Source organism: Galleria mellonella, unplaced genomic scaffold, assembly GCF_026898425.1.
Source record: "Galleria mellonella isolate WM207_F2 unplaced genomic scaffold, CSIRO_AGI_GalMel_v1 utg184, whole genome shotgun sequence".
NCBI classification, from domain to species: domain Eukaryota; kingdom Metazoa; phylum Arthropoda; class Insecta; order Lepidoptera; family Pyralidae; genus Galleria; species Galleria mellonella.
In genome coordinates this window covers 12,298,561-12,326,108 of record NW_026442025.1, presented here as the reverse complement: position 1 = coordinate 12,326,108, position 27,548 = coordinate 12,298,561, and the positions used below count along the sequence as shown (strand labels likewise).

The 27,548-nt window shown below is 34.7% G+C and overlaps 1 protein-coding gene across 11 annotated transcripts in view; it reads left to right on the top strand.

Moving 5' to 3' along the window:
* The window catches only part of LOC113511994 (protein Fe65 homolog), a 102,649-nt gene that overhangs the window by 55,079 nt on the left and 20,022 nt on the right, over positions 1–27,548 (top strand). For all 11 annotated transcript variants that reach the window (XM_052893738.1, XM_052893737.1, XM_052893739.1 and 8 more), the window contains exon 3: positions 10,893–11,034. In XM_052893738.1, coding sequence (XP_052749698.1) covers positions 10,893–11,034 — 142 coding nt within the window. The remainder of the gene's footprint in view (positions 1–10,892; positions 11,035–27,548) is intronic.

The following is a 27,548-nucleotide window of genomic DNA, read 5'->3' as shown; positions in this document are numbered from 1 at the left end:
CTAGTGTCTGAGTGTCTAGTGTCTGAGTGTCTAGTGTCTGAGTGTCTAGTGTCTAGTGTCTGAGTGTCTAGTGTCTAGTGTCTGAGTGTCTAGTGTCTGAGTGTCTAGTGTCTGAGTGTCTGAGTGTCTGAGTGTCTGAGTGTCTGAGTGTCTAGTGTCTGAGTGTCTAGTGTCTGAGTGTCTAGTGTCTGAGTGTCTAGTGTCTGAGTGTCTAGTGTCTGAGTGTCTAGTGTCTAGTGTCTGAGTGTCTAGTGTCTGAGTGTCTAGTGTCTGAGTGTCTGAGTGTCTGAGTGTCTGAGTGTCTAGTGTGTCTGGTGTCTGAGTGTGTGAGTGTCTAGTGTCTGAGTGTCTAGTGTGTGAGTGTCTAGTGTCTGAGTGTCTAGTGTCTGAGTGTCTAGTGTCTGAGTGTCTGAGTGTCTAGTGTCTGAGTGTCTAGTGTCTGAGTATCTAGTATCTGAGTGTCTGAGTGTCTTATGTCTGAGTGTCTGAGTGTCTAGTGTCTGAGTGTCTAGTGTCTACTGTCTGAGTGTCTAGTGTCTACTGTCTGAGTGTCTAGTGTCTACTGTCTGAGTGTCTAGTGTCTGAGTGTCTAGTGTCTGAGTGTCTAGTGTCTGAGTGTCTAGTGCCTGAGTGTCTAGTGTCTGAGTGTCTAGTGTCTGAGTGTCTAGTGTCTGAGTGTCTAGTGTCTGAGTCTCTAGTGTCCGAGTGTCTACTGTCTGAGTGTCTAGTGTCAGTGTGTCTGAGTGTCAAGTATCTAAGAGTCTAGTGTCTGAGTATCAAGTGTCTAAATATCTGGTGGCTGAATGTCTAGAGTGTGAGTGTCTAGTGTCTGTGTGTCTGATTGTCTAGTATCTGACACTAGACACTGATGGAAAATGGTAACCGTCGCTTATAGACATGAGCATTATCATGGACATAACAGAGTATACTGTTTCGCTCACGATACCTTCCATGCGATGCCATTTCTGAGGGCTCGGGTGTTATTCCTGTGTATCCTGTAAATTCACTGCCATATCTCACTGTTCAAACCGAAACACAGCCATGCAAACACAACTGCTTTACAATAGAAACACGAATAGGACAGATATGTCCAAGCAAAGGACTTTTGTATAAAGTCTCCCTTTGGTAAATGCATAAAGATTTATTTTTTATATAAAGATATTTTGTACTCAACCCATTCAAAGCGACTCTCAAGTTTTCTCTAAGTGACAATTTAATTTGTAAGTTAAAAAGTTGCTGGGACCGGCTCCAAACCTTGAGCCGAAGTTTAGGGGTTATTTTTTCGAAATAAATGAAAGGGAAGCGTTGATTTAATTTACTTGTGACTTTCTAACGCCCTCCGCTAAAGAAAGTGAAAAAAAAAGAAATGATGCCGATTTTAGCAAAAAAGCTTTCAAAACTTCTATCTTTGAGACGTTCTTCAAATTGAGATCACTTATTGTATTTATGAGTGTTTGAGTGGATTGCGCGGCGGTGACAGATCTTTCGGACGATCCCTGTCTTCAGACGGTCCCAAGATCATATCGTGGTCTTGTTATTATCATATCATGATGGTAACGAGACCACGATATGATATGACAAGAAGAACCACGGTTGGCTGTCCATTTTTTTATTGATTTATTTAACTGATTTTGCAATAAATATAAAGCGGTGTTCTGAATGGATGAAATTTTTTAATTGTACTTTTCCGTTATATTCCGTTACCATGGCAACCCGTACAATTCTCGGTTACCGGTGCTAAAGTTACTTATCTAAAGTTACTTGACAAAAAAAAACGTTAATTTTCAACCGACTTCAAAAAGAAAAATTGTTTTAAATTTGTTACCTCGTAACTTTGTCAGTAATAAACCGATTTCGAAATTTTTTTTTTTATTTAAAAAAAATATACTTAAAAATTTTATCAAAATTGATTTCAGATCAAAATTACTACTTTCGTCACAATTAAAGTAAATTTTTGTTTGAAATTAAATAAGTTTATTTGCATTAAACAGTTTATTATTTTGGCACCTGTTTAATTGCCTTCAGAGACGTAGGCATGCAAACATTTTACATTTTATAAAAAAAAACCGGTAAACAAAATTATAATTTAATTATATTATTTAAATTGACCTTACATATTAAAAGTCTAGATTATAGTACATTATGTCATTTATACATATATATATCTACACATAACAACTAATACAATAAATTGATAAAATAGAAAAATGTCAATAGTAGGGGTAAAATAATTAAAATGCCACGTTTAATATAGAAAATATTCCTTAATACTATAAAAAAGTTTGTCCAAAAGCCATACGAGATACAATCTTTAATTTTTATATTACATTGTATTGAAAGAGAGCTTAGATAGCAATATTGTGTGTAAGTAATAGTATCTCTTAAAGTCAACCAAAAGTTACTATCTCGTTAGTGCTATTCATCTATTTTAATCCCAGTCTCAATCAATTTATTTTATTATATATATATGTTATCCCAGCACTAAAATTCATATTTATTTTATACAATATATTTATAGCCGGGTCATATTTAAAATTAGAACCGATGCTAATGTTTCATCGATGCTTTATCGATTGATCGTCTATTAATTTCAAACATTGTACCTTAGATTATATAGACAGAGTTTTTTTTTTTATACAACTTAGAATGGCAAACAAGCTGACGGTTCACCTGATGGAAAGTGGCAACCATCGCCTATAGACATGAGCATAACAGAAATAAGACCAGATGTATCTACATGCACATTGCATAGATACATACAATATCTACTTAGGTACATTCAAGAAACATTATCCTCATATCTTCAGCAATCAAACAAAAAGGCCTGTAATGATGAATAAATTATTGGCCATTTGAATCTATCGACGAATAATAAATAGTGTTCGATATTTGAATTTAAATTTGTAGCCAATGCCCAATATTTTCTGTCGTTAGTTGCCGGTCTGTAAGTGCCCTGAGGCGTAATAATATTATTATGTTGGTACGTGTGGAGAGTAATGGCGACGTAGGTCACGGACCTGCAAATAGGACTTTACAAATTTGATAATGACACAATTACCTGTGTTTATTTGCCATGGTCTAGAGGTTTGAATGGTAATTATAGATTTTAGTACTTCTTTTGTAAATTTTGATTGTTAGTTGAGCATTTTAGGTATACCATCACTTAAGCATTTAAGGGGTAAGATTTATAATTCGAATCCGAATATGGGTCCAGGAAGATGATAATAATATAATGCTGGCGATATACTCAGGTCGACTTCGACGCGGTTTCCCTGAAAACTATCATGGTTCATTGTTGTTAAATTTCTCACGACAAGCTTGTTACAGGCTTGCTATGTTTATTGGGGGAAAGGGATTGTTAGTAGTAGGAATTAGTAACTCCATTGCTAGCAATATACCCTGTAACTTCGATTTACACGCGGTTCTTCTTGGAAAATATCTTGGTTAATTATTGTAGAATCCGTCAGCAATGCCCAACTAGACTTCTTTCATCCCGCCAGCGTATACCGACAGCGCAAGCGATTCCATTATCACCCATAAAAAAGACATAAATCCTCAGTTTTACGTACATCTCGTTAGTCACCTGTAGATTAAAAAAATTTTAGCATTAATCGATCCAAGTTTTTTTTGTTTTATAAATGGAACACCCTTAAAAGAATACCAACGATTTCGAATCCACCCTGTGGAGTCATAACAATAATGGGCATTGACCATCGAGTGGCAAGTTCACAGCTCATGGTCTCTCAGTCGAGTTGACGGGTCGCATTCCCTCGGTGCCGATTCGTGCCTCATGCACGACTATAAGCGCATACCGCATTAATGTCGACATATTTGTAAGCTTGCATTAGTGATCTGTTGTTATACATACAGACTGACACGTGAGGAATGTTGTTGATTTATATAATAAACATATTTTTTTTAATGCAATAATAACCCTACCTGCTCTATCGGTGGCGGGGCACTAGTGAAGGATGATAGATGAGAATGAAAAAGTCAATTAGCCCAACGTGATAAATACATCACTAAGGTCCAACTGCGATTGCCAATCCGCCAGCTAAGCGTGGCAACTACTGGCAAAACTCCACTTATGTTTTTTTTATGGGTGAAAATGGTATGGTAACCCTCCTGCGCTAACGGGATACGCTGCCGGAGCACCAGTGAAGGGTGATAGATGAGAATGAAAACAGGCCAGTTAGCCCATCATGATAAATTCATCAGGAATTAACCATGATAGTTTCCAGGGGGAACCGCGAGGAGGTTGACGTGGTTGGGTGTAGTGCTAGTAATGGGATTCTCAGTCTCCATTACTAACAATCCCTTTCCCCCCACTCCACTTATGTTAATATTTCATTAATAATTTTTACTACTGTAATCTTTTGAAGTAAACAAGAGAATATCTATCTATCTATCCGTTCAGATAACTTCAATACAAAGTCTCCCTCTGGTAAAATAAAAACAGTCATAGCCCACACAATGGCAAAACAAAGTCCTTTAGAGCCTGATAAATATCAATTATTCCGAACTCCTATTATACCACACGTGTACTACCGCAATACCGCGCTACCGCTCAACCGCATACCACCATTATCTGCACCGGAAACACAGTTACCGTTAGGTTTTGTGGCTAAAAAGACAGGTTGCATGTGTGGACACGACATTATCGTATGGCCCGTGTCATTAGATTTGGCGATTGTTATTTATCGGGTTTTAGGGCTTGGCCCAAGAGTTTTTAGCTGGGAGAACAAGGTACTGTTAGTAATGCGGACTTCCAATCCTATTTTTTTTAATGGGTGATAATGGAATGGTAGCCCCACTAGCGCTATCGGTATACACCGACGGAGCACAACTGAAAGGTGATAGGTGAGGATGAAGTAGGTCGATTAGCCCATCGTGACTAATTCAACAAGATTTGCTCACAACGGTTTCCAGGGGGAACACGTGGAGATTGACCTAATAGGGCATATTGCTATAAATGGGGCTGTCAAACTCCATTGCTAACAATCCCTTTCCCCCTACCAGTCCTATTGTTAGCAATATGTTTTGTCGACCCTCGAAACCGTCGTGTTGAATTCCAGGTGTATTCATCACGATGGACTAACCGACCTGCCTTTTCATTCCCACCTATCATGCTTCACTGGAGCCCCGCCAGCGTATACCGTAAGCACAGGTGGGGTTACTATTCCATTATCATCCATTAAAAAAAAAACAGCTTCGAACTGGAAATCAAATTATTGTGAAGTCATACATTCGTAGGTTTAATTTCCGTATCATAATATACAAATCATTTGTTATTTGATTGACCACGAGATCGACCTGGTTGGCTATATTGCTAGCATAGGGTTTCTTAATCTCCATTATTAACAATCCCTCCCCCTCTATAAAGTATATTTATAATTTAATTGTATGTCGGACTTGTTTGCAACATAATAACTACGTACTTTATGCGAACTCCAGTGTTCAAATGGGTTGATTCAGCGAGGATAAGCCTGCGAAACAAGAGAATACACGTATACCATACTTGGCTCCTCGCCACACGGACTGTTTAGCCGATCAATTATTCAAACCGCGATATTGTTTGATAACGAACACTTTAGCTGACAATGGATTGTTGTAAATAGGTTATGTTGAATTTTAAAATGTCTATAAACAAATTATTTATTTATTTATTTATTCATTAGTACATATATGTGTACATGGCGGACTTAATGCTAAAAGCATTCTCTCCCAGTCAACCGTAGTGAAGTGTTAGAATACTCGAATGCGGTACTACTAATTATTGATATAATACTAAAAATACATATATAAACGAATAAATATATATGAATAACAAATATACTTACACATATATGACATATACTATATTATACACGAAATTGAGAATAATATAAAGCACTTACTGATCGGATAAAGTAAAAAAGTGAGCGAGACGTTTTTTTTAAAGACGATTTAGTCGGTAGTCTCTTAATGGCATCAGGATCGCGTTCCAGAGTCGTGAAGAACGTAAGAGAAAAGAGTTTGAAGCGTAACCAGTACGGTGAGAGGGGAAAGATAGTTGGAGAGTATTATTGGAACGAAGGTTACGATCGTGAGTTTCAAAAAGATACTGGAATTTACTGCTTAACTAGTTAGGAGACTGGGGGTTTCAGAGTGTAGAGGGTACAATCATCGTCATTATAATATAGGTCATTAACTGTCAATTATTAAACCTTCCTCATAAAGGGAGTTTTTGCCAATAGTTGCCACGCTTAACAGGCGGGTTCGCAACAGCAGTTAGGCTCTTAGTGATGTTTTAAGAGAGACACTGCTGTCCATCCCTCGACCATTAAGATGCATTGGTTGCCTATTACGGGATATATATATATATATATATATATATATATATATATATATATATATATATATATATATATATATATATATATATATATATATATATATATATATATATATATATATATATATATATATATATATATATATATATATATATATATATATATATATATATATATATATATATATATATATATATATATATATATATATACGAGTCGGCAACTACGGGATAGGAAGGGGTGGCCTATGCTATGCCGGGACCACACGGTGATAAACAATGGTATTTTGTAATTTTTTTTTATACAACTTAGATTAGCAAACAAGCTGAAGGCCCACCTGATATAAAAGTGGTAACCGTCGCCTATAGACATGAGCAGTACCATGGACATAACAGAGTGTACTGTTTCGTCCATGATACCCCCCATGTATTGCCATTCCTAAGGACTCAGGTATTATTCCTCTGTACCCTGTAAATTCATGCCATATCCCACCCTTCAAACCGAAACACAGCCATGCAAGCACAACTGTTAAAAAAAAATTGTCATGGTTAATTCCTGATGAATTCATCATGATGGGCTAACTGGCCTGTTTGCATTCTCATCTATCACCTTTTACTGGTGCTCCGTCAGTGTATCCCATTAGCGCAGGCGGGGTTACCATTCCATTTTCATCCAATAAAAAAAACCCTGTAAGTATACTTTTTACAGTTAAAAGAAGATTTTTTCAAACTGGCTTATAACTGACAGAGTTATGAGGTAATAAACAAAAAAAAATACATCCGAATTGAGAATCTTATTCTTCTTGAAACCGGTTAAAAACGCTACCTCCTCTCACTTGCGCCGCATCATTAAGCCATGTAACATTGTCGTGGTATAGACGGGATTGTTATTTGGGTTATAACCATTTATGTGGGGTCCTTAAACTGCAGGGCTCCTCAATAAGTATAGGTTGTAGTTTATATTTATTTGGGTACAGTTGGCCAGGAACTATGGAAGTACAGTCTAATAAAAAAGTCGTTAAGTTCCCTTTACGGCACGTGTTGAGTCGGCTTAGATAAATCTTTGTAAAGGGGTTTAATTAAATTGCATTATGGGGTTTGGCTTTTATTTTATTTATATACTCTTTATTGCATCACTTAAGAATTTGAATTAGAATAAGTATATAAATACATGTGAAGTTCAAAAGACGGTAGCTATTTAGCGCAATAAGTATTTTTTTTATACAACTTAGAATGGCAAACAAGCTGACGGCCCACCTGATGTAAAGTGGTAACCGTCGCCTATAGACATGAGCAGTACCATGGACATAACAGAGTATACTGTTTCGCCTATGATACCCCCCATGCGTTGCCATTCCTGAGGGCTCAGGTGTTATTCTTCTATACCCAGTAAATTCACGCCCTATCCCACCCTTCAAACCGAAACACAGCCATGCAAACACAACTGCTTCACGGTTGAAACACGAATGAGACAGAGGTACCCAAGCAATCGACTTTTGTACAAAGTCTCCCTCTGGTATCTGATAAAAAAAAACGCTCGTGTTAAAAAAACGTATGCAAATAATCATATAAATACCTTACATCTAAGTATTGATAATAGAATACGTTACATAAATAAATATATATAATACATAACATACATTTAGATATGTACATCATCATCGTCATCATATCAGCCTTTGCTGAACACAAGCCGCCCCTTTGGGCGGTTTTGCCAATACTTGCCACGTTTGGCAGGCGGATTGGCAATCGCAGTCAGGTTTTAGAGATATTTTAAGAGGGACGCTACTGCCCATCCCTCGCCCTCCCTTAGTCGGTTCTACTACTACTACTCTACTACAATGGCAGGTAGGATTTAATAGGGTGCTAATGATTGAGCGCTTCGTATTGTGGATAGCAGTGTGTTCCATAGTCTTACAGCGTGCATAGAGAAGGATTAGAGTAAATGGAGAGCTGTAAAAAGGAGTTTTAGCTTTTATCCGCCACTTCGTCCTCGTAACCAGGATATGTTTAATGATTAGGGTAAAAAAGAGCCTCATACAGTGTATATCAAATTTCATAGTAATTAATTAAGCTGTTAAGGCGCTATAAGGTAACAAACAAACAAAAATACTCACTTTCATATTTTTAATATTAGTAAGAATAGTATTTTTTTATCCGCGACTGTATGTGAATTTTATAGTTTACAGTTAGAAGTAAAAAAATGTAGTTAAGAAACCAAAATGGTCACATGATTGTAATAGGATCGTAAAGCTTCTTAGTTGCCACATATCCAATTAACAAATTTCTATGGAAATTCATAAAAGAGGCCGCTTTAATATAATTAATTTGCAATGAATTTTTGTTCTTGTATCTCTTTCTCTACAGTTTGACATGAATTTATCAGCAATTCTAGTAAGCTTGTTTTATTGAAAATTTAATTTACGGTTTACTTTACATTTCAAACTATTTTAAATATATATTAAAACCAAACAATAAAAGCCAGATTCATTCAGAGTGATTCTAAATAAAACACTACTTTTTTAGCCAAAAAATAAAAGATTTCAACCTTAGATTTATTTATTTATTTATTAAATACAAGTAATTTACAATGTGAGTACATTAGATCCCGCACTAGGCGAACCTGTATCGCAGGAGTCCATAAGAGGTTACCAAGACACGGTGATTTACAAATATGAAGTGAGCCAATTTTACGGAAACTACAAGTTAGAACGACATCGTTAGATATAAGTATGTTGTATAATTCATTAAAATAAGTTTGTTCTTAAAGAAATAATAATCAATCTTTTAGTGGATCTTTTACCGTCCATGCTGCTAGATTGTGGAATTCTCTTCCCATATCTATCCGTGAGAGTCAATCTCTAAATATTTTTAAGAGTAGACTTAAAGAGCATCTTCTACCTCTATGAACATATATTTATTTATCTATATATGTATGTATATTGTATGTATATGTGTATGTATGTGTATGTATATGCATAGATGAAGGTATATATTTATGTATATGTGTATTTGTGCGATAAAATATAATGTAATTAATTTAATTTTGTCTGTTTAAAAATTGTACACTGCTGTATTCGCTGACATTGATGCTCCTTTCCACTTTGGGTGTTGCTGGAAGAAAACTCTATCAGAGTTAAGTTCGCCTTTGTACTTTCGTTTACCTCTGTCATATTTTTATAACTAATGTGTACAATAAAGTATTAAAGAAAATAAATAAATAAATAAATAAAAAATATTATTTACTTTTTCTTTTGAACTTTATTAGCTAGGAGGGTCACTTAAGTGCATCCAGTTTATGAGTGCAATTATGTATTGAGGTTTATGTATGAAATATGCTACTGAAATAACATATCCAATGTCAGTGTTAACTTATGGCTTCGGTGCCCTTATTACCACACCGATACCCATGAAGTGCTATTTGATTACACGTAAAGTAACTATTACCTATCTATCTATATTATTATTTAATATCTCTTAACCTCTATTTTAACAATACAGATTTGAATTAGGATAAAGTTATTAACCCTTAAATGCCGGAAGTTTCAAATTTGATACCGGGGTTTGCATTGTTTCATTGTTAAATAAATTTAAATATTTTGATTACCGTAATGCCTAAAGTATCAAAAATTATACCAAATGTTTTTTTTTTTTTTAAATAAATATATAAAAATATCGTTTTGATTTTTAACAATTTTTCCCCATTAGTAAACACAGTAAAGGATACACTTTTATATATTTTAATTTAGATTTAAAAAAATCAAGCTTTTTAGGGTTAAACATAAAATAAACATAAAAGAGAAAATTGGAGGATTTTTTATTGTATTATAATGGGATGGCAACCCCGCCTGTGCTAACGATATACGCTGGCGGGGCTCCACTAGGGGATGATAAGTGTGAATGAATAGGCAGGTAAGTTAGCCCATCGTAATGAACACACTTGGGATTCAGGACGATGGTTTCCAGGAGGGACCAAGTGGAGGTCGATCTAACAGGTTATATTGCTAGCAATGAGACTAGTAGTCTCTAATAGTAACAATCCCTTATTTTTGTCTTTTTATGTTTGTTACCTTATAACTTCGCCATTCATAAATCAATTTGAAATTTTTTTTTTTTATCTAAAAGGAAATATTTACTTTTAAATTCGTTCTATAGATTCAACCTGTATATTTAATATTGAAATTTCACTATCATAAATGAATTTAAAATTGGTAAGGTTATAACTATTATGCCTAACATAAAAACAAAAAATGAAGATTAATTGGAAGAAATCCCTTCAGTGGATAAGCCTGCCTGTGTATCTTGTAATTTTTTTATAAACTGATTTCTATATTTATTTATTTAAACTTTATTGACCAATAAAATGTAGTACAAAAGGCGGACTTAATGCTATATGCTTTCTCTACCAGTCAACCTTTTGGATGTGCAAAGATACTCAATATATTAAATATGGATGTACAATAAAGGTTTCAATACATGAACAAACAAAAATTCCAACGAATCGAGTATTGTCCTTCTTTTGAAAACCACTTAAAAACACCTCTCTTCTTGTCCACAGAGAATGGTCTTCTCTCGTACGAGAACCCAAACTATCATTTGGACCCGTCGCGCCTCGAGTCGGCGATCTACAGCGATTTGTACGATATGCATGACGACAAAAATCTACCCGACGAATACGACGCATACCTGGACAACAGAAGGTCAGTTCGTTACATTATACAACCTATTTTTATGTAATTTAATTAAAATGCTAAAAAACGAATACACAAACTAGGAGATTTTTTTTTTATTTCACTGAGGTGGCAAATAAGCATACGACCCACCTAATGATAAACGGTTACTGTAGCCTGTGAACGCCCGCAATACCAAGGGTATTACGCGCGCATTACCGAACCTGAAGAAACCTCTTTATCCCCTTTTGTAGAACCCCATGCTAAAGTCTCTTGGGAAAACCTCGGCAGTAAGCTAAATTGGGCTATGAATAAATAAAACTTAAGAGCAACTATCCAATATTGTTTTATATTGATTTTTACTAATTTGATACTAGGAAGCTAATGCACGTCTGCACTCTAGCGCAGCTCGAAGAGAAGTGGGGCAGTGACGTAGGAAACTAAACGTCAAATATATGAGTAAATATCAGTCTTTAGTCAAACGAGAGATTCATTCAGACAAATATTAATTCAATTTTTTTTATGCAACTTAGAATGGCAAACAAGCTGACGGCCTACTTGATGAAAAGTGGTAACCATCGCCTATAGACATGAGTTGTACCTCCATAACAGAGTATACTGTTTCCCCTATGATACCCCCCATGCATTGCCATTCCTGAGGACTCAGGTGTTATACCTCTGTACCCTGTAAATTCACTGCCATATCCCACCCTTCAGACCGAAACACAGCTATGCAAACACAACTGTTTCACGGTTGAAATACGAATAGGACGGACGTGCCTAAGCAAACGACTTTTGTACAAAATCTTCTTCTGGTGAGGGAGTACATATTACATTTTAAATAATATTAACACGACTCATTAATGGATATTAATGGCTCACTGGGGTTAATGGGTATATTAATGGTCGGATGACCACGAGACAGTCTGTTGATGTTCAATAATAGTGTAAATCAGAAATTATTTGACGGAATATTTCGATTTGTTATTACGAGTAATTTTATTTAGAGAGAGTGGTTCTGTAAGTAACGTAAAGCAATGTTTGTTCGGAACCTATTGTTAACAGTTCGGCGCCCAAACTGTGGCTAATAAATAATTGTAGCGGATTTAAAAATAATTATCAACTAACCAGCTGCAAAGTAACACATAGTTCAATAAAATAATAATATGACAGACGTTGATACAGTTCACTATTATAATAAACTAATAAATGTTTTTTTATTGTAATTTGTGTGCTGTAAGTAATGTAAATAAATTATCTATCTATCTATCTATCTAACCGCAGTTAGGCTTTAGAAATGTCCCTCTCTCTCAGTCGCCTCTTACGACACCCACGGCAAAGAGGTGGCCTATTCTATGACAGGACCACACGAGCAATCTACATTATATTAACTGGATAATATCAGATAATATAGATAATCTATGGTAAAAATCTATGTGTGATGTTGTGAACTACTAAAACTTTACCACTACTACCTGGATTAAACTTTTAACTATAAATAACTTAATCTCAGAGTCGATCGATTCGCAAACAGACCATTTACTTCCATTGTTTGTCGAGTGCAACCATCCAGAGAGCTGGAAACTCCGCAATTCAATATCGAGAACTCTGAACTCCAATCGTTTCCGCAACGTGATAGAATCGAGGTCACTCACTCAGGTCCGAGCAGCGTTGCTGGATCTTTGTTTTATTTCTACTCTTTCAAATACATTTTCTTCACTAAAATAACGTGATTCTTTCAGTTTTACTCCATCACAATTGTCTATTTTTTTTTATGATGGTAAACAAGCTGCGTCTACCTGATGGGATCACAAAAAACCTCATGGATATCACAAAATACACTGTGATGCTCATGGTACCTCTCATGTGTTGCCATTCTCGAGGATTATGGTACTTAGCTTTCGAAACCTGTAATTTCACTAAGTTTTAACAACTGTTCTGGAAGGCTCGAAAAAAATATACGGCATTTTTATATTTTCAATGATTTAAGAATATAGATGCGGCTTACATATGTCAAAAATCTCAAATATTACCCAAAATTCTCTAGAGTTATTTTATTCCAAAAAATTTCCATCTATTCCATTTCTCCAAGAGAAATTTTTTACCAAAATTACGAAAAAAATACTCAACCTGGCAACGCCAGGTCCGAGATGACGGGTGCATCGACCCCCCCATTGCGCAGTCGTGATGCATCGATCCGGTGCATCTGATGTTTACCAGCAGATTTGAGACCTGGATTATCTGAACAAATTAGGTGCATTTAATTGGCATAAAATGCAAAGCAACCTCTTTGCAATATTATGGCAATCACAATTGGCAATAGCAATCACAAACCTTGTGGTTGCTTAAAGGAACTTCATTTAACAGAGATAAATACTAGACCTTTTTACTTTATATAGTAGGTATATAGAGGGTTGACATCAGGCAGGTGGCCGGTCGTAAAACTTAAAATCAAGTCTTTTTGTAATATGGACAAAATCATATTACGCCGACCCCAAATTATTGGGATAAGGGTAAGAAGATGATGATAGTAGGTATATAATAAATTTCATGGCGATACGTTAAGCCATTAAAAAGTCAAGTTGTAATAAACAAATTCAATTTCACAATTTTTTTTTCATAAACCAGTTGTGTTAAGTCTTATCTAGCTCCTTTACAAGTTCTCCTTTGTAATTCTCAGATAGTTAAGATTCAAGATTAAAAACTAGCATAGTGATACCACTATGCTAGTTTTTAATCTTAACTATCTTATTTTTTATTTTAAGTTTTAACTGTGGTTGGCATACGCCAACCACAGTTAAAACTGAGCTCGAACCTTTCGTCTATCCTGTATTATATTTATCTACCTATCAGATTATTGTAAGCCAATGAAAGGCGTATTGTAAATTGATTTATAAATTGTAGATATATTAGTGTTATTATTTTACTAACAGAATTATACAAAAAACTTGAAGATATTAAAGAAGAAAAATAAAACTTGATAAAAGAACTCCTAGCTAACGTGGTAAATTATTACCACGTATGTAGGTTTATTTTTATCACATGTGTAAGGTTTTATTCGAAATTTTTATTTTCTTGCTGTAAAATTACAGAGAACATAATATTAATATTATTTACTGATGTATTTCTCTTTGTTAATATTTTACATCCATATCTATTTAGCTAAGAAGTTTCCTTACAGGTAAAAAGACTCTATTGGGACCGATATCATATACATCGAAAGAACTTTACTATTCCATTAGTAATTAATACCAGTTACGGGTCTAGTTAATGGGTTACTAATATATCAACGAGTTATGGGTTTTCCTTTCGTACATTTCCCTATTCTTCGTAATAGGAAAGTATTTTTTAAGAAGATAATATTTAAGAAGTAAAACTCGAAATACAAAGCCTGACCAGCGTGGTAATCTATTAATTACCACGTAAGTAAAATATTAGTATAAAATTAAGCATTATTACCACATGTATAAGATTTTATTGAAGTTTTTTGTTCTTACACTGATGTACATTGCTTCGCTAAGGGCATGCCTTAATATTTCACACCCCTATCTACTTACGTAGGTAGTTTCCTTACACGTGGAGTAACTGAATCGGGATACATACGCCGCTGGAACCTCAGTATTCCCACGATAAAAAATGCAAGCCCCTGTCAGACTTTCATGGAATATTTTTACATACATTTCCATGTAACCCTCACAATCAATGGTGCGTATATGAAAAAATAAATAATTTGTGTGTGTTATACACACTTTTAGTATAGTCGAATGGATTTTAGTTAATTATTTGTATTCTTTTTTTGCCCAGACATATGGCTCAGGTGCCATGTGGTAATGTGTCGTCTTTAATAAGTAAATAAAATAAATTACAATTAATGTATTTATATCTTTAGTATATTGAAGTGTATGCATTTATTTATTATTGTAATATAGGTATATTTACTTTTAAATAGGTTTTGTTAACTATTTTTGCTTTAGCTGTACAGTTTTTACTTTCGATAATTCAATAGTTTTCTTTCAACTTCTCAAAGGTTGACTGTAAGAGATCCTTCTATGGGATAAGCCCGCCGTTGTATTTTAGATTTTTTTAATGTCCCTAATTTAAAATATACACAATAAAAACTTTACATTATGATACATTATTATAAATGTTTTTTAATTATTCCTGGCCTTGTTGAATAGCTGGACATGTCTATACTACCACTTAATACTTACCAGAGGGAGACTTTGTACAAAATTGCTTGGGTACCTCTATCTCATTCGTGTTTCAACCGTGAAGCAGTTTTGTTTGCATGGCTGTGTTTCAGTTTGAAGAGTTGGATATGGCGTGTATTTACAGGGTACAGAGGAATAACACCTGAGTCCTCAGGAATGGCAACGCATGGGGGGTATCATGGGCGAAACAGTATACTCTGTTATGTCCATGGTACTGCTCATGTCTATAGGCGACGGTTACCACTTTTCATCAGGTGGACCATCAGCTTGTTTGCCATTCTAAGTTGTATAAAAAAAAACTCTGCTCAACGGTGACAAAAGCTAGTATCCTTGGACTTGGATATATTTACTTGTAAACTTGTCGAGTTTCCATTAATGGCAATAAATTATTTAGAAAGCGTTCAATAATTAAAGTTTCTTATGTTTGTATATATTGTGATTGCTAAGGGAGCGAATTGGGAAACTGTCAAGGTCCCTTAGTTTATAAATAATATAATAAATAATATAATAAATAAATAAATACACATATACAAAATTTCATTAATTTTATACAAATTCAATACTAAAGTGCGAATGGACATCGTACGCACACAGGATTTATTTTTATTGTTTATGCCTATTATCTACACAGTCATGTAGTCAGTACATATTTGCAGCCCAATTTTTTATATTCATCACAACTTGTTAAGGTCGAAACAGTTCTCGTTTCGTGAATAGAGGTCGTTAGTGTATTATTACTGTGTTTATGTTGGCCAAATTGGTTTGATGAATTGGTATATTTTATTAAAAAAAAATGTGAAAGCCATGAAATGCCGTGTTTATTTATTTATTAAACTTTAATACACCTAAAAAGTGTAAATGGCGTACTCAACAACATATGGCGTTATCTACCATTCGACCGTAGACAGGAATAACGGAAAATATAATTTTGACGGTGCAACGTGATGAACAATATTAAATTAAAACAGTAATTTATAAATAATATATATATATATATATATATATATATATAATGTAGGCCATATCTTGACCAAGATGCGAAACTGTTTGCTCAGCTTGAAGATAGGGTAAAAATCCTGGTTTAAATGTATTCAATTTAAATAAGTTATTTTAAAAGTAAAGTTTTGGGAAATGTCTATCTATTATTGATTGATCTATCATGTCCCACTGCTGGGCAAAAGTGTTCCTTATTTTCTTATAAAATCTCCTGCTGAGTGCCACCTCAAAGTTCTTTTTAAATAAAATATATAAAGGAAAGATTTAAAACAGAAATCAGTGCATAGTTGAAATTGCTAATTATTTTTTAATGTCTGTAAATAAAATGGCCTACGCTGTCAGCGTACGCTGGCGGGGCACCAGTGGTAGAAGACAAGTGAAGATGAAAGCAGATCAATTGGGTCATCCTGATAGATTGAACAAAAATTAACCACGATAGTTTCCAGAGGGAACCTTGTGGAGGTCGATCTCATAGGATATAAATTTGCTAGCAGTGGATTTGTTAGAACTTATTACTAGCAATCCCTTACTCCCTTGCTCAGGAATAGAAACATTAAAGTATTGTATAAAGCTTCTGTTAAGGAAGAATTTTTAGAAATTTCCATGAGAAGAGTATGTAAAGAGAGAAGAAAGAAAGAAAGGAATAGAGAAAAAATATAATAGCATACCAACTTTTGTCAAGTTATCTACTACTTATTATAATAAATTTTACCAAAGGGAGACTTAGTACGAAAGTCGTGTGCTTGGGTAGGTACTTAAGCAGTGGTAGAAACACGAATGATGCAGAGCTCTGTACCACTCGTGTTTCTACCATGAACGCATGTGTTTGCACGTGTTTCGGTTTGAAGAGTGGCTAAGCAATGAAATTGCAAAATACAGAGACATAACAGCTTAGTCCTCTGGATTGGCAATGCTTGAAAGGAATCATCATGGGCGTCACACTATACTCTGTTATGTGCATGATACTGTTCATGTCTATAGGCGACGGCTACCACTTTCCATTAGATGGGCCGTCAGCTTGTCTGCCATTCTAAGTTGTACAAAAAAATCTCGATTCTGATGTAACTTCGGGGCAGTAGAGTGCGTTTCATCAGTTGAATGCTCCCGCGTCCACCTGGCCCTCATTGCATTTACATGCACACTCTGTATAGAGGAACCACATCCGTACCGACGCAGCCCAACCGTAATAACGCTCTGGTGCATGGTACAATTTATAGGATAACAGCGATTATGCATATCAGAGGCTTTCATGTGAAATAGGTAGCTTATTACGTCAAAGGTATTCATGTAATTTAATGTGGCTTAGAATCTCTGACACTAGATGACGCCACTTTCACACGAATAGTAGTAACAATTACCACCTAATAAACATGTATTAGACTGCTGTGTGGCCGTTTAAATGAGATCAGTCTATTGAGTTGGTAATCAACTTCGAGAACGTTTAGGTAAACGTACGTTTAATTCAGTATAAAATTCAACTAAAGTTGTTTAAACTTCTATAGCTATAAGTCGTGATAGATAATATAATAGTTTCGTTCTCATATAATTTTTGGTAATACAAATTGCGTTTCATCAGTCGAATGCTCTTGCGTCCACTTCGATGCATTCACATCCGCTCTCTGTATAGTGGAACAACATCCGTTGTAATGCTCCCCGGCCGTAATAATTCTATCATGTATGGTACAAATTACAGGATAAGGATATAGGATACAGGAAAATAACAGCGATTACGTTGCAATAATTTTTCATGTAAATTAAGACGGTCTAAAGAAATCTGATATCAGAGTTCTGTTTTATTGATTTTTTTATATTTTTTTATACCATTGAGGTGGAAAACAAGCATACGGCCCACCTGATGATAAGTAGTTACCGTAGCCTATGAACACCTGCAATACCAGAGGTATTACGCGTGCGTTGCCCACCCTGAAGAAACCCCTTTACCCCCCCATTTGAAGCACCCTATGCTGTAGGCTCTTGGGAAAATCTTGGCACGGAATTCATGCGATGAGTGCTCCCCCTGTGCTATTAGTTTACTCTGGTGGGGCACCAGTGAAGGATGGCAGATGAAAATAAAGTCAGACCTGTTGACTCATAATGATGAATTTGCTAAATGATATGCCAAAAGTCTGTTTTCAATCGACTTTATAAAATAAGAAATTTTTTATCTGATTGTTTTTTTTTTTATATTTGTTACCTCATAACTTCATTAGTTTTAAATCGATTTGGAAAATTCTTTCTTATCTGGTACGAGTAGGATATACTTACAAATTAGTTCCATAGAAAGTTTATCAAAATCGGTCAATAATTTACTTTTTAGATCAAAATAACTGGTTTTGTCATAGTTGAAGTTACTTTTTTATGGGGCACAGTTATTAGTTTTTTTTTATCTATTTGCTCATTAAGTTACACTGTCAATTATATTTTCTGTCATTTCTGTCTACGGTTGACTGGTACATAACGCTATATTGTGTTAAATCGGTCTTTTACTCTATCTAGATATACTGAAGTTCAATAAATAAATATTACCTAGACAAAAATATTTATAACTATGACGAACAAAATAGATTAAAGCTAACATTTAATAATTGCAAATTTGTTGTCTAAAATTTGGATTAAATGTAAAATTTTCCGCTTTCGCCTGTCACTTGGGTAGATATAAACTACATTGTTATTTATTGAACTGGAAACTCAACTCACCGCGGCCATTTATACAACACGTATGAACTTTTTATTTTATAGCGAATGTAATAAACCCTTTAAATTGTTTTAGACAGCCGGCGTGTACACTGTACGAGTACAAAATAACAGTAGGTATTTTATATATAGCAAGAGAAACAATTTAAAAAGGAATATAAATAAGGAAAACCGTATTTCATTGAAAAAGATTAGCCTATGATACAATATAGTTATGACCCTACATTAGGCAAAGCCTGTCTCAGAGACTTTGGGATCATAGTATACAAACATACTATGATTGTGCGTCTATGAGCATGCGTGTGTGCATGTGTGCGTGTGTGTGCGCGCGCGCGCGCGCGTGTGTGTGTGTGTACGCGTGCGTGTGTGTGTGCGCGTATGTGAGTATGCATGGTTGTATGCGTGTACATGTGTGCGTGCTTGGACGATATTCACCTATTTACTTCTGCATAAATGGTTAACACTAACACTTTTTGTGATTTTTTTTATCACTTTATTGCTTTTAAATTATTCAACAATACAGTTAAATTAAATTAATGAATATTATATGAAATATTTAAAAAAAAATTGCTACTCCAATTCGAGCCTCTTGTGTTACGGATTGTAAGTAGGCATTGAAATACGCGTGTGTGCAAATTCGCTAATATTAAATGAAATATACGAAGGAGCAAAATGCAAACATAATCAAAAATAGATTTATCGCCTCCTCCACAGCCCGCAAAGTTCGACAGTTTCCGACATTATGCGAGAATTTAACGACACTCGTTCGCGGACTACCATAAAACTCACTTTTAGTTATTTAGAAAGTTGTGCTGTGTACAGAGATATAGGAGTAAGAATTATGGAGTCCCAATTGACGGGAAAAAATCTCTTTAAAAAATTTCTCCATGTTTTTCTTAGATGTTTTCCATACTAAATTGATACCATTTTAAATTAAAAGTAACTTTATCTGTCTTTTACTTTTTGTGCCTAAATTAGTAATTAATAAATTCAAATCATCTTTGTTCAAATAGACTTGTTTACAAGCATTTTCAATTATTTTTTTTACAGAGAGTTCGGAAAGTTGTTATCTCTTGAGAAGAGCCCGCACGAAACTCAACAGTTACTCTTTTAAATCTAAATATGTTAACATTATGTGCATTTATTTATTCTTTTTTTGTTTATACAACTTAGAATGGCAAACAAGCTGACGATCCACCTGATGGAAAATGGTAACCGTCGCCTATAGACATGAGCAGTACATGGACATAACACAGTATACTGTTTCGCCCATGATTCCCCTCCATGCGTTGCAATTTCTGAGGACTCAGGTGTTATTCCTCTGTACCCTGTAAATTCACGCCATATCTCACCCTTCAATCCGAAAATGTACTGTCTAAAATTACATGAACCTGCTTTCATTTTCGTCTGTTATCTCCCATTTGTACCCCGCCATCATATATCAATAGGTGTTACCGTTCCATTTTCAACCATGCAAAAAAAGTCTTAAGCAATTTTGGTTATGCACTGACGAGACCGTGGAAAAAATCTTCGGACTTAAACACATAATACATGTGTTACAGCTTCACGGTTTCCATACAATTCTGTTCAAATAACTTTCAAGTATGCGCCTAGAATCTTAATGCGCGATTACGATGGTACGTTATGCAGAAACCGCATAAGAAATTATACTTGACGAAAATATATTTTTTGTTGGCAAAACTCGTCAGTCAAATACTGTTACGAAAGCATGACTAATAAAAAAATATAGAGCACAATGTAATTTGTACGAAGTTTAACGACAAAAAAAGGAAAAAAAAAAGCAATAAATGTAATATCAGTGTTTACCCGTGTTTCACTATTAGACACATTTGAAGACTAAGTTAATGATTTCTATTTTACACTACACATCACTATAATCATTTTTTTTTTAATGAATGATAATGTAATGGTGACACCGCCTGCGCTAACGGTATACGCTGGCGGGCCACCAGTGAGGGATGATAAGTGAGGATGAAAAGGCAGGTCAGTTAGCCCATCGTGACTTGGAATTTAGCACGATTGTTTCCAGGGGGGACCACGGGGAGGTTGATGTGTTAGGGTATATTGTTAGCAACGGGACTGATAATCGGCATTACTAACAATCCCTTTCATCCCTTCCAAACATTTTAGTCTGTACGTTTTAATCATTAAAGTAATCGACGATACGAGCTTTCGCTCTTTAAAATATCAGAATGGGCTTTAAGCTCTTAGTTGATTTGCGGAAATCCAGACTCTCGTTGCAGTTAGTCATAGTAATTATAAATAGTTTGATCATAACGCTTTGTCTCTTGTGTATTATGAAAATGAGGCACTTACATATATCTAAAAAACAAACGCTAGATTTTGTCACTGACTGCAATTTGTCCTGAAATGAATACATTAACGGCATAAGCAAAAAGCTATGTTTTTCGTTTCAATCTTTTAAACGACTTCAAAGGACTTACTATTTGGAGCAAAGATTACTTTGGCTCAAGACTTACAGTTACCTCTTGATTACTCTGACATATTACATTACTTGGCGTATTTGAAGAGCTTCTAAACAAATTAGAGAGACTACAAAATTTGTGCATACGCTTTATTTACGGTCCGCGTGAATACGACCGTGTCTCCGCTTATATAACAAAATGAAAATGGCTACCAATTCGAAGGTGTCAAGAATTTCATGCTTTCGTTTTATATTCTCTTCTGTACAAGCCTTCTTCTCCGTCCTATCGTCGTGAGCGTTTTGACTTACTTGATCCCCGTAGTGTGTCCTATCGTTCGACTAAGTCTCTTATTCTCAAAATCCCTCTTCGCTCGTCTACGCGCTATAGTAGATCTTTTATCGTCCATGCTGCTAGATTGTGGAATTCTCTTCCCACATCTATCCATGAGAGTCATGTATTTAAGAATAAGTCCTAAATATTAAAAAAAAAACTTAAATAGCACCTATCTTTATGTTCATAAGAACATATTTTATTTATTTGTATGTGTGGGTATATATACGTATTTATGTATAAGTATATAATTATGTTTATGTATGTATGTATGTACGTGTGTATATATACAATTAAATATGATATAATTACTTGTGCATAAACTTAAGTTAGTCTTATTGTATTTCGTCCTTTTTTTGTTAATAAATAATAAATTCTGTTAAGTTTGCTGCCTATTTCGTTTGAGTTATGACAAAACAAAGCATGATGGGATTGTATCTCTTTTTTTATCAACAAAAAAGTCTACGATGGCATGTGTCTTTCTTTTAAGGATAGCTTACTACACCCATTATAGTATCTTCAAAAGCTGTTTCGATAGATACAGTATTAATCATTACCAATTTAAATACAAGCATAAAGCATTTAAGCATTTCACCATACGTAAATTAAAAAATAGAAACAACGCGAGAGAAAATAAATTCAAGAGACCTCGCACTCTAGTACCATCGTGACGAGATGACGGGTCTCGCTTGATGCAGCTACCCTCGTCTGTGTTCCACCACTTGCTTTGTTATATAAGACGGGCAATAAAGCATGAGAAACAGACTTTCGAAGCGAATTCTTACTTGACGCAACAAACTGATGTAGAAAATATAAGTATATGCTTGCCCGTGCGAAGCCGGGGCGGGTTGCTAGTTAAATTATATAGTGATATGATATCATCCACTGTCCACTGCTGAACACAGGCCTCTTCCTTTTGGGGGGGTTTTGCTTGTATTTGCCACATTGGCAAATACAAGCATTTGGCAGGCTTTGGTGATGTTTTAAGAGGGACACTGCTCGCCCTCGACCATTATGTTCCCTTAGTCGCCTGTTACGAAACCTACGGGAATGGAAGCGGTGGCTTATTCTCCGCCGGGACCATACGGTCAAATTATATGATACTTTTACTACGTTCTGCTTGTACTTCATACTCTTGGATTTCAGAAATAAAGAAAAAAAAAACAATGTAATAAACTACATTTAAACGGCGTATTAAGTTAAAACATACACCAGATTTTTATTTAGAAATATGAAAAAAACAATTTAATACAGATTGATTTAAATGAAGTTTATTTCTAATAAAAAAAAAAATGAAAAATTATTTAATAAAAATAGTAAGATTTACATTACATTTAAATTTGAAAATTCAATATTTTGTGTTGGGATTCGATCTTGGGACCCCCAGATCGCAGTCAAGTTTTATCCTTCTATATTATCATTACCCTTTAAGTTCACTGTGATGGTTATATTCATAATTTCTTCCTTAAAAAGTTCTTTTTTTAATGAATGTATGGATTGTTGCACCTGCCTATGCTAAAGGTAAATAATGGCGGGGCACCAGTGGACATCCAGACGATGAGGATTATCTCAGATCAGTTAGCACATCGTTGCTAATTCACTACAAATAAACATGACTATTTATAGGGAGAACCGCGTGGAGGTCGATCTGATAAGTATATTGCTAGCTATGAGGACTAATATCCCCTTTAGTAACAATCCATTCCTCTTATCCTACAGGATATTTTTTAATGGATGATAATGGAATGTTAACCTCGCTTGCGTTAATGATATGAAAGTCTTAATGGTAGGAATGGGGACTGACATCCCCATCCTTATGTCAACAATTCCTCCCCCCACGTCCTACAAGAGTCAGATATAAACATATATACAGTATAGCTATGTAAAAGTAATTTTATTCCATAGCAGATAGACGTCCCGAGAGATGCAATGGGGTGGCAATAACCGGTTTAATCCGGAAATATTTGCATCTCCCGACCTCAGGTCACGTGCCCGTTTCATTTCGAGATGCATCCGTGACAACCCTGTGTAATAAGCAATGTAAAATTACTTACAACTTTATGCCGTTGGGTTAGAAGCCATATTGCCTGTTTTTTCTATGGGTGTCTCTTGTGACGCTATGGTTTAAGACATAGTAAATGACACTAAACTTTATTAGTTTTATTCTACCGTTATCTGAATAAAACGGTTAGAATAAAAAGTATGAAGGAAAAAGTCAGAATTTCAAATACATAAAAATACAAGAAAAAAGGACAGAACAGACAGATCTTTATTTTTTTTATGCCTAAAAATCAACATGTAAGTTGTCGTGTGGTCCCGATATAGAATAGACCACCAGTTCTTTTTCCGTGGGTCGTCACCCACGGAAGAGGCGACTAAGGGAAGTAAATGGTCAAGGGATTTTTAAATGGATGATAATGGAATGGTAACTCCGCCTGCGCTACAGGTACCCCTGGCGAGGTACCAGTGGAAATGAAAAGGTAGGTCAGTTAATCCATGGAATTAAATTAAAATAAAAACAAAACAAATCGATTAAAAAATAAACAATTAAAATCAATACCTGCATAAAAATATTGGGGTAGCGATGAACCTTTGCTTTTTTAAAGTAAGTTAATAAAATTTTTATCAGTTGATTTCAGAGAAGTTCAGTTACTTGGTTTTTGTTGAAAATCTAATATATTCAGGCAACTATCGCTGTTGATACAATTGTACCGGATTTTGTTCAAATAGCCTGCATTTGTTTGTCTGACACGAAAACTTTGTGTGTGGTACAAGTTAATAGCTACAAGGTATAAACGATAAATGAAAAATAGATAGATACTCTTTATTGTTTCCTCCAAAAGATTACAATAGTAAACCTATTATAAATATAAATAATTACAAGAAATAATCACAATGAGAAAACAATGGGCGACCTTATCGCTAAAAGCGATCTCTTCCAGCCAACCTTTGGATGGAAATATATTTTTGTATCCTGTTATTACTAATATTTTAAAAAGATTAAAGAAAAGATTTTATTTTTTTGTAAGTTTGTTTGTAATGAATAAACTTAAAAACTATTTAACCAATTTTAATAAGTTTTTCATATGTAGTATGCTATTTAGCAGCAGATAACACAGTTTATATATTATTTGCTAACTACCTGTGCAATAAAAACTCGTAAAAAGGGTATATTTAAAAGCATATATTGTAATTTTACTGTATGTTAATTTAAATTGAGAAATTATTATGATTAAATTAATATTAATACTAACATAATAATATAATTGAATCCAACCTCAAATTATACACCTTTTAGGAAAAAATAAATGAATTACTTTCAGAATTAATTATTTAATTCTAATTTCAATAAATTAACAGAATGGTGATTTAAATATTTATTTTTAAGTCGAATTTCTAATTATTTTCTATATTAAGGAGAACAGTATTAAATTTAATACTAATAATAAACAGCGGAAACAGCTTATTCTCGGAAAAGATGCAGAAAGCGGTGCTCTTAGATTCTGCGCGCAGTGTACGCCGGTTTCTCTCCCTGGGGCCCTGAACCCCGGCCGACTGTGCTTCTGCCGAGGGTTAGTTTGCCATCTCTTCTCTCTAAAAGAGGAGATGTAAATTTTATTAAAAAAATAATAAATTTTGTTCAATACAACAATAATAAAAACACATTAAATAATTGGTCACTATATTAGTTACATTTATCTCTCTATTCTTGTGACTTGGACCCCGTGCTGCATCTGAAATACAATATTTCAGCACAGATAGTGTCTGAAAGGCTCACGTAGCAACTATCTACGACCGAGCTGAAACGAGAACTGAAAACTATTTTATTTTGGCGCACCCGCTATATCGACACGTCCACAAGTCCGCCTTATTGACAAGAATAACTAATGTTTAAAATCTCAACTGTACAGAGTTTTCTAGAATATATTTCTTCTCCGGAATTTTCATTTTCATCTTATATATGTACCCCTTAGATTATATCTGTCTCCATACAATTGCTTCAAAAAAAGCGGGTCAATTTTTTCATACAATTTTGCGTGATAAATAGTTATGAGTGATTCCTTTATAACTTCTATATTTGTTTTGTCTTATAAATTCTGCACCTTTTTAATGCGCAATATACTACCATTTTATTTATTAAATACATATATATAGCCTACAGCCTATTTATATAGCCTACAACTTTGTCCATTCCATATAGTATGCGTATATCAAATTTCATAGCGAATGGTTAAGCCGTTAAGGCGCTATAAAGTAACAAGGAGAAATGTCCAGAGGGAGACTTTGTACAAAAGTCGATTGCTTAGGTACCTCTGTCCCATTCGTGTTTCAACCGTGAAGCAGCTGTGTTTGCATGGCTGTGTTTCGGTTTGAAGGGTGGGATATGGCGTGAATTTACTGGGTACAGAGAACTAAGACCCGAGTCCTCAGGAATGGCAACGCATGGGGGGTATCATGGGCGAAACAGTATACTCTGTTATGTCCATGGTACTGCTCATGTCTATAGGCGACGGTTACCACTTTCCATCAGGTGGGCCGTCAGCTTGTTTGCCATTCTAAGTTGTATAAAAAAAAGCATGTAAACTTATTTTCATGTTTTTAATATTAGTAAAGATCTCTAGCTCACATCTTTTTCTTCTTTCTACCCTTATCCCAATCCAAATATCATTTGCGGTTGGCATAATATGTTTGTTATTCATATTGCAAAAAGATTTGGCTTATAGTTTTAAGCCAAAACGTTAATCCTCTTTGGGAATGCATTTGTTGGTAGTTTCCTCCACCTACGGTATGGAGGAAAGGATTGAGAAAAAAAAGGAAGAAAACGTTGGCAATACTTAAAAAAAAAACAATAAGGGACTTATGTGGGATAGGAAAAGGAAAGGGGGACACTGCAGTTGCGGAAAGGACTAGGACAGTGCAGCGGCTCGGGAGGTCGGGTCACATACCCGTATGCCCTTATTTTAGAATCGGACAGATTTCTAGAGAAGAACACCCTTGAAGCATTTCTAGCCAACATCATCATAAAAAAAATTATAAAACAATTACAAGAAAATATTTTATTGAGAAAACAATGAGGCGACCTTATCGCTAAGAGCGATCTCTTCCAGGCGACCTTTGGATGGAGAGGAGTAATTATAAACAGTTTGATCGGAGGCACGATGAAAAATATAATAATATAATATATTGTATATTCACAAATATCCTGATATATATAGGTTGTTACCAACATTTCTCTCCAATGTGCACACAAAGTTTTATGTGTGCATAGCGCACAGGTCGTAAAGCGGACTCCGTGCTCGCGGGCGGATCATTTCATTTAAATTTTACTTTGTGTTAGAACATTAATATTTGCTTTGGAAACACTTGGAACACATGTTCGTGTAATACATAGTTATGCATATTCCTTACTATATATATATATCTATCCTAATATTAGAAAGAGGAACGAATTATTATTTTAGAAAGAGGAATGATTTAAGATTTTGGATAAACTCAATAACCAAAGATGGGTAATATATGTATAGCAATATCTGTGTATTGTTTTTGTTGTAATGAATATAGATATCGCAATGGGTGGTCATTAATGTCCAGAAGAACCCAATATATAGATATCAGATATTACCCTTTCTCTATCAAAAATTACTTAACCGATTTTAATAATTCTTTTATCTGTAGAAAACTATATAATCAGCGAATTACGTAATTTTCAAAACTAAAATTTAAAACTAATAACAGTAATAGTAATTCCTATGAAAATTATAAAATAATGTAAACCAGTAATATATTGTTAATCTTTCTTTTCATTCATTCATACAATCAATAATTTGCCTATTAAAACTAAAACACTGACTTATCTTCCTTCTCG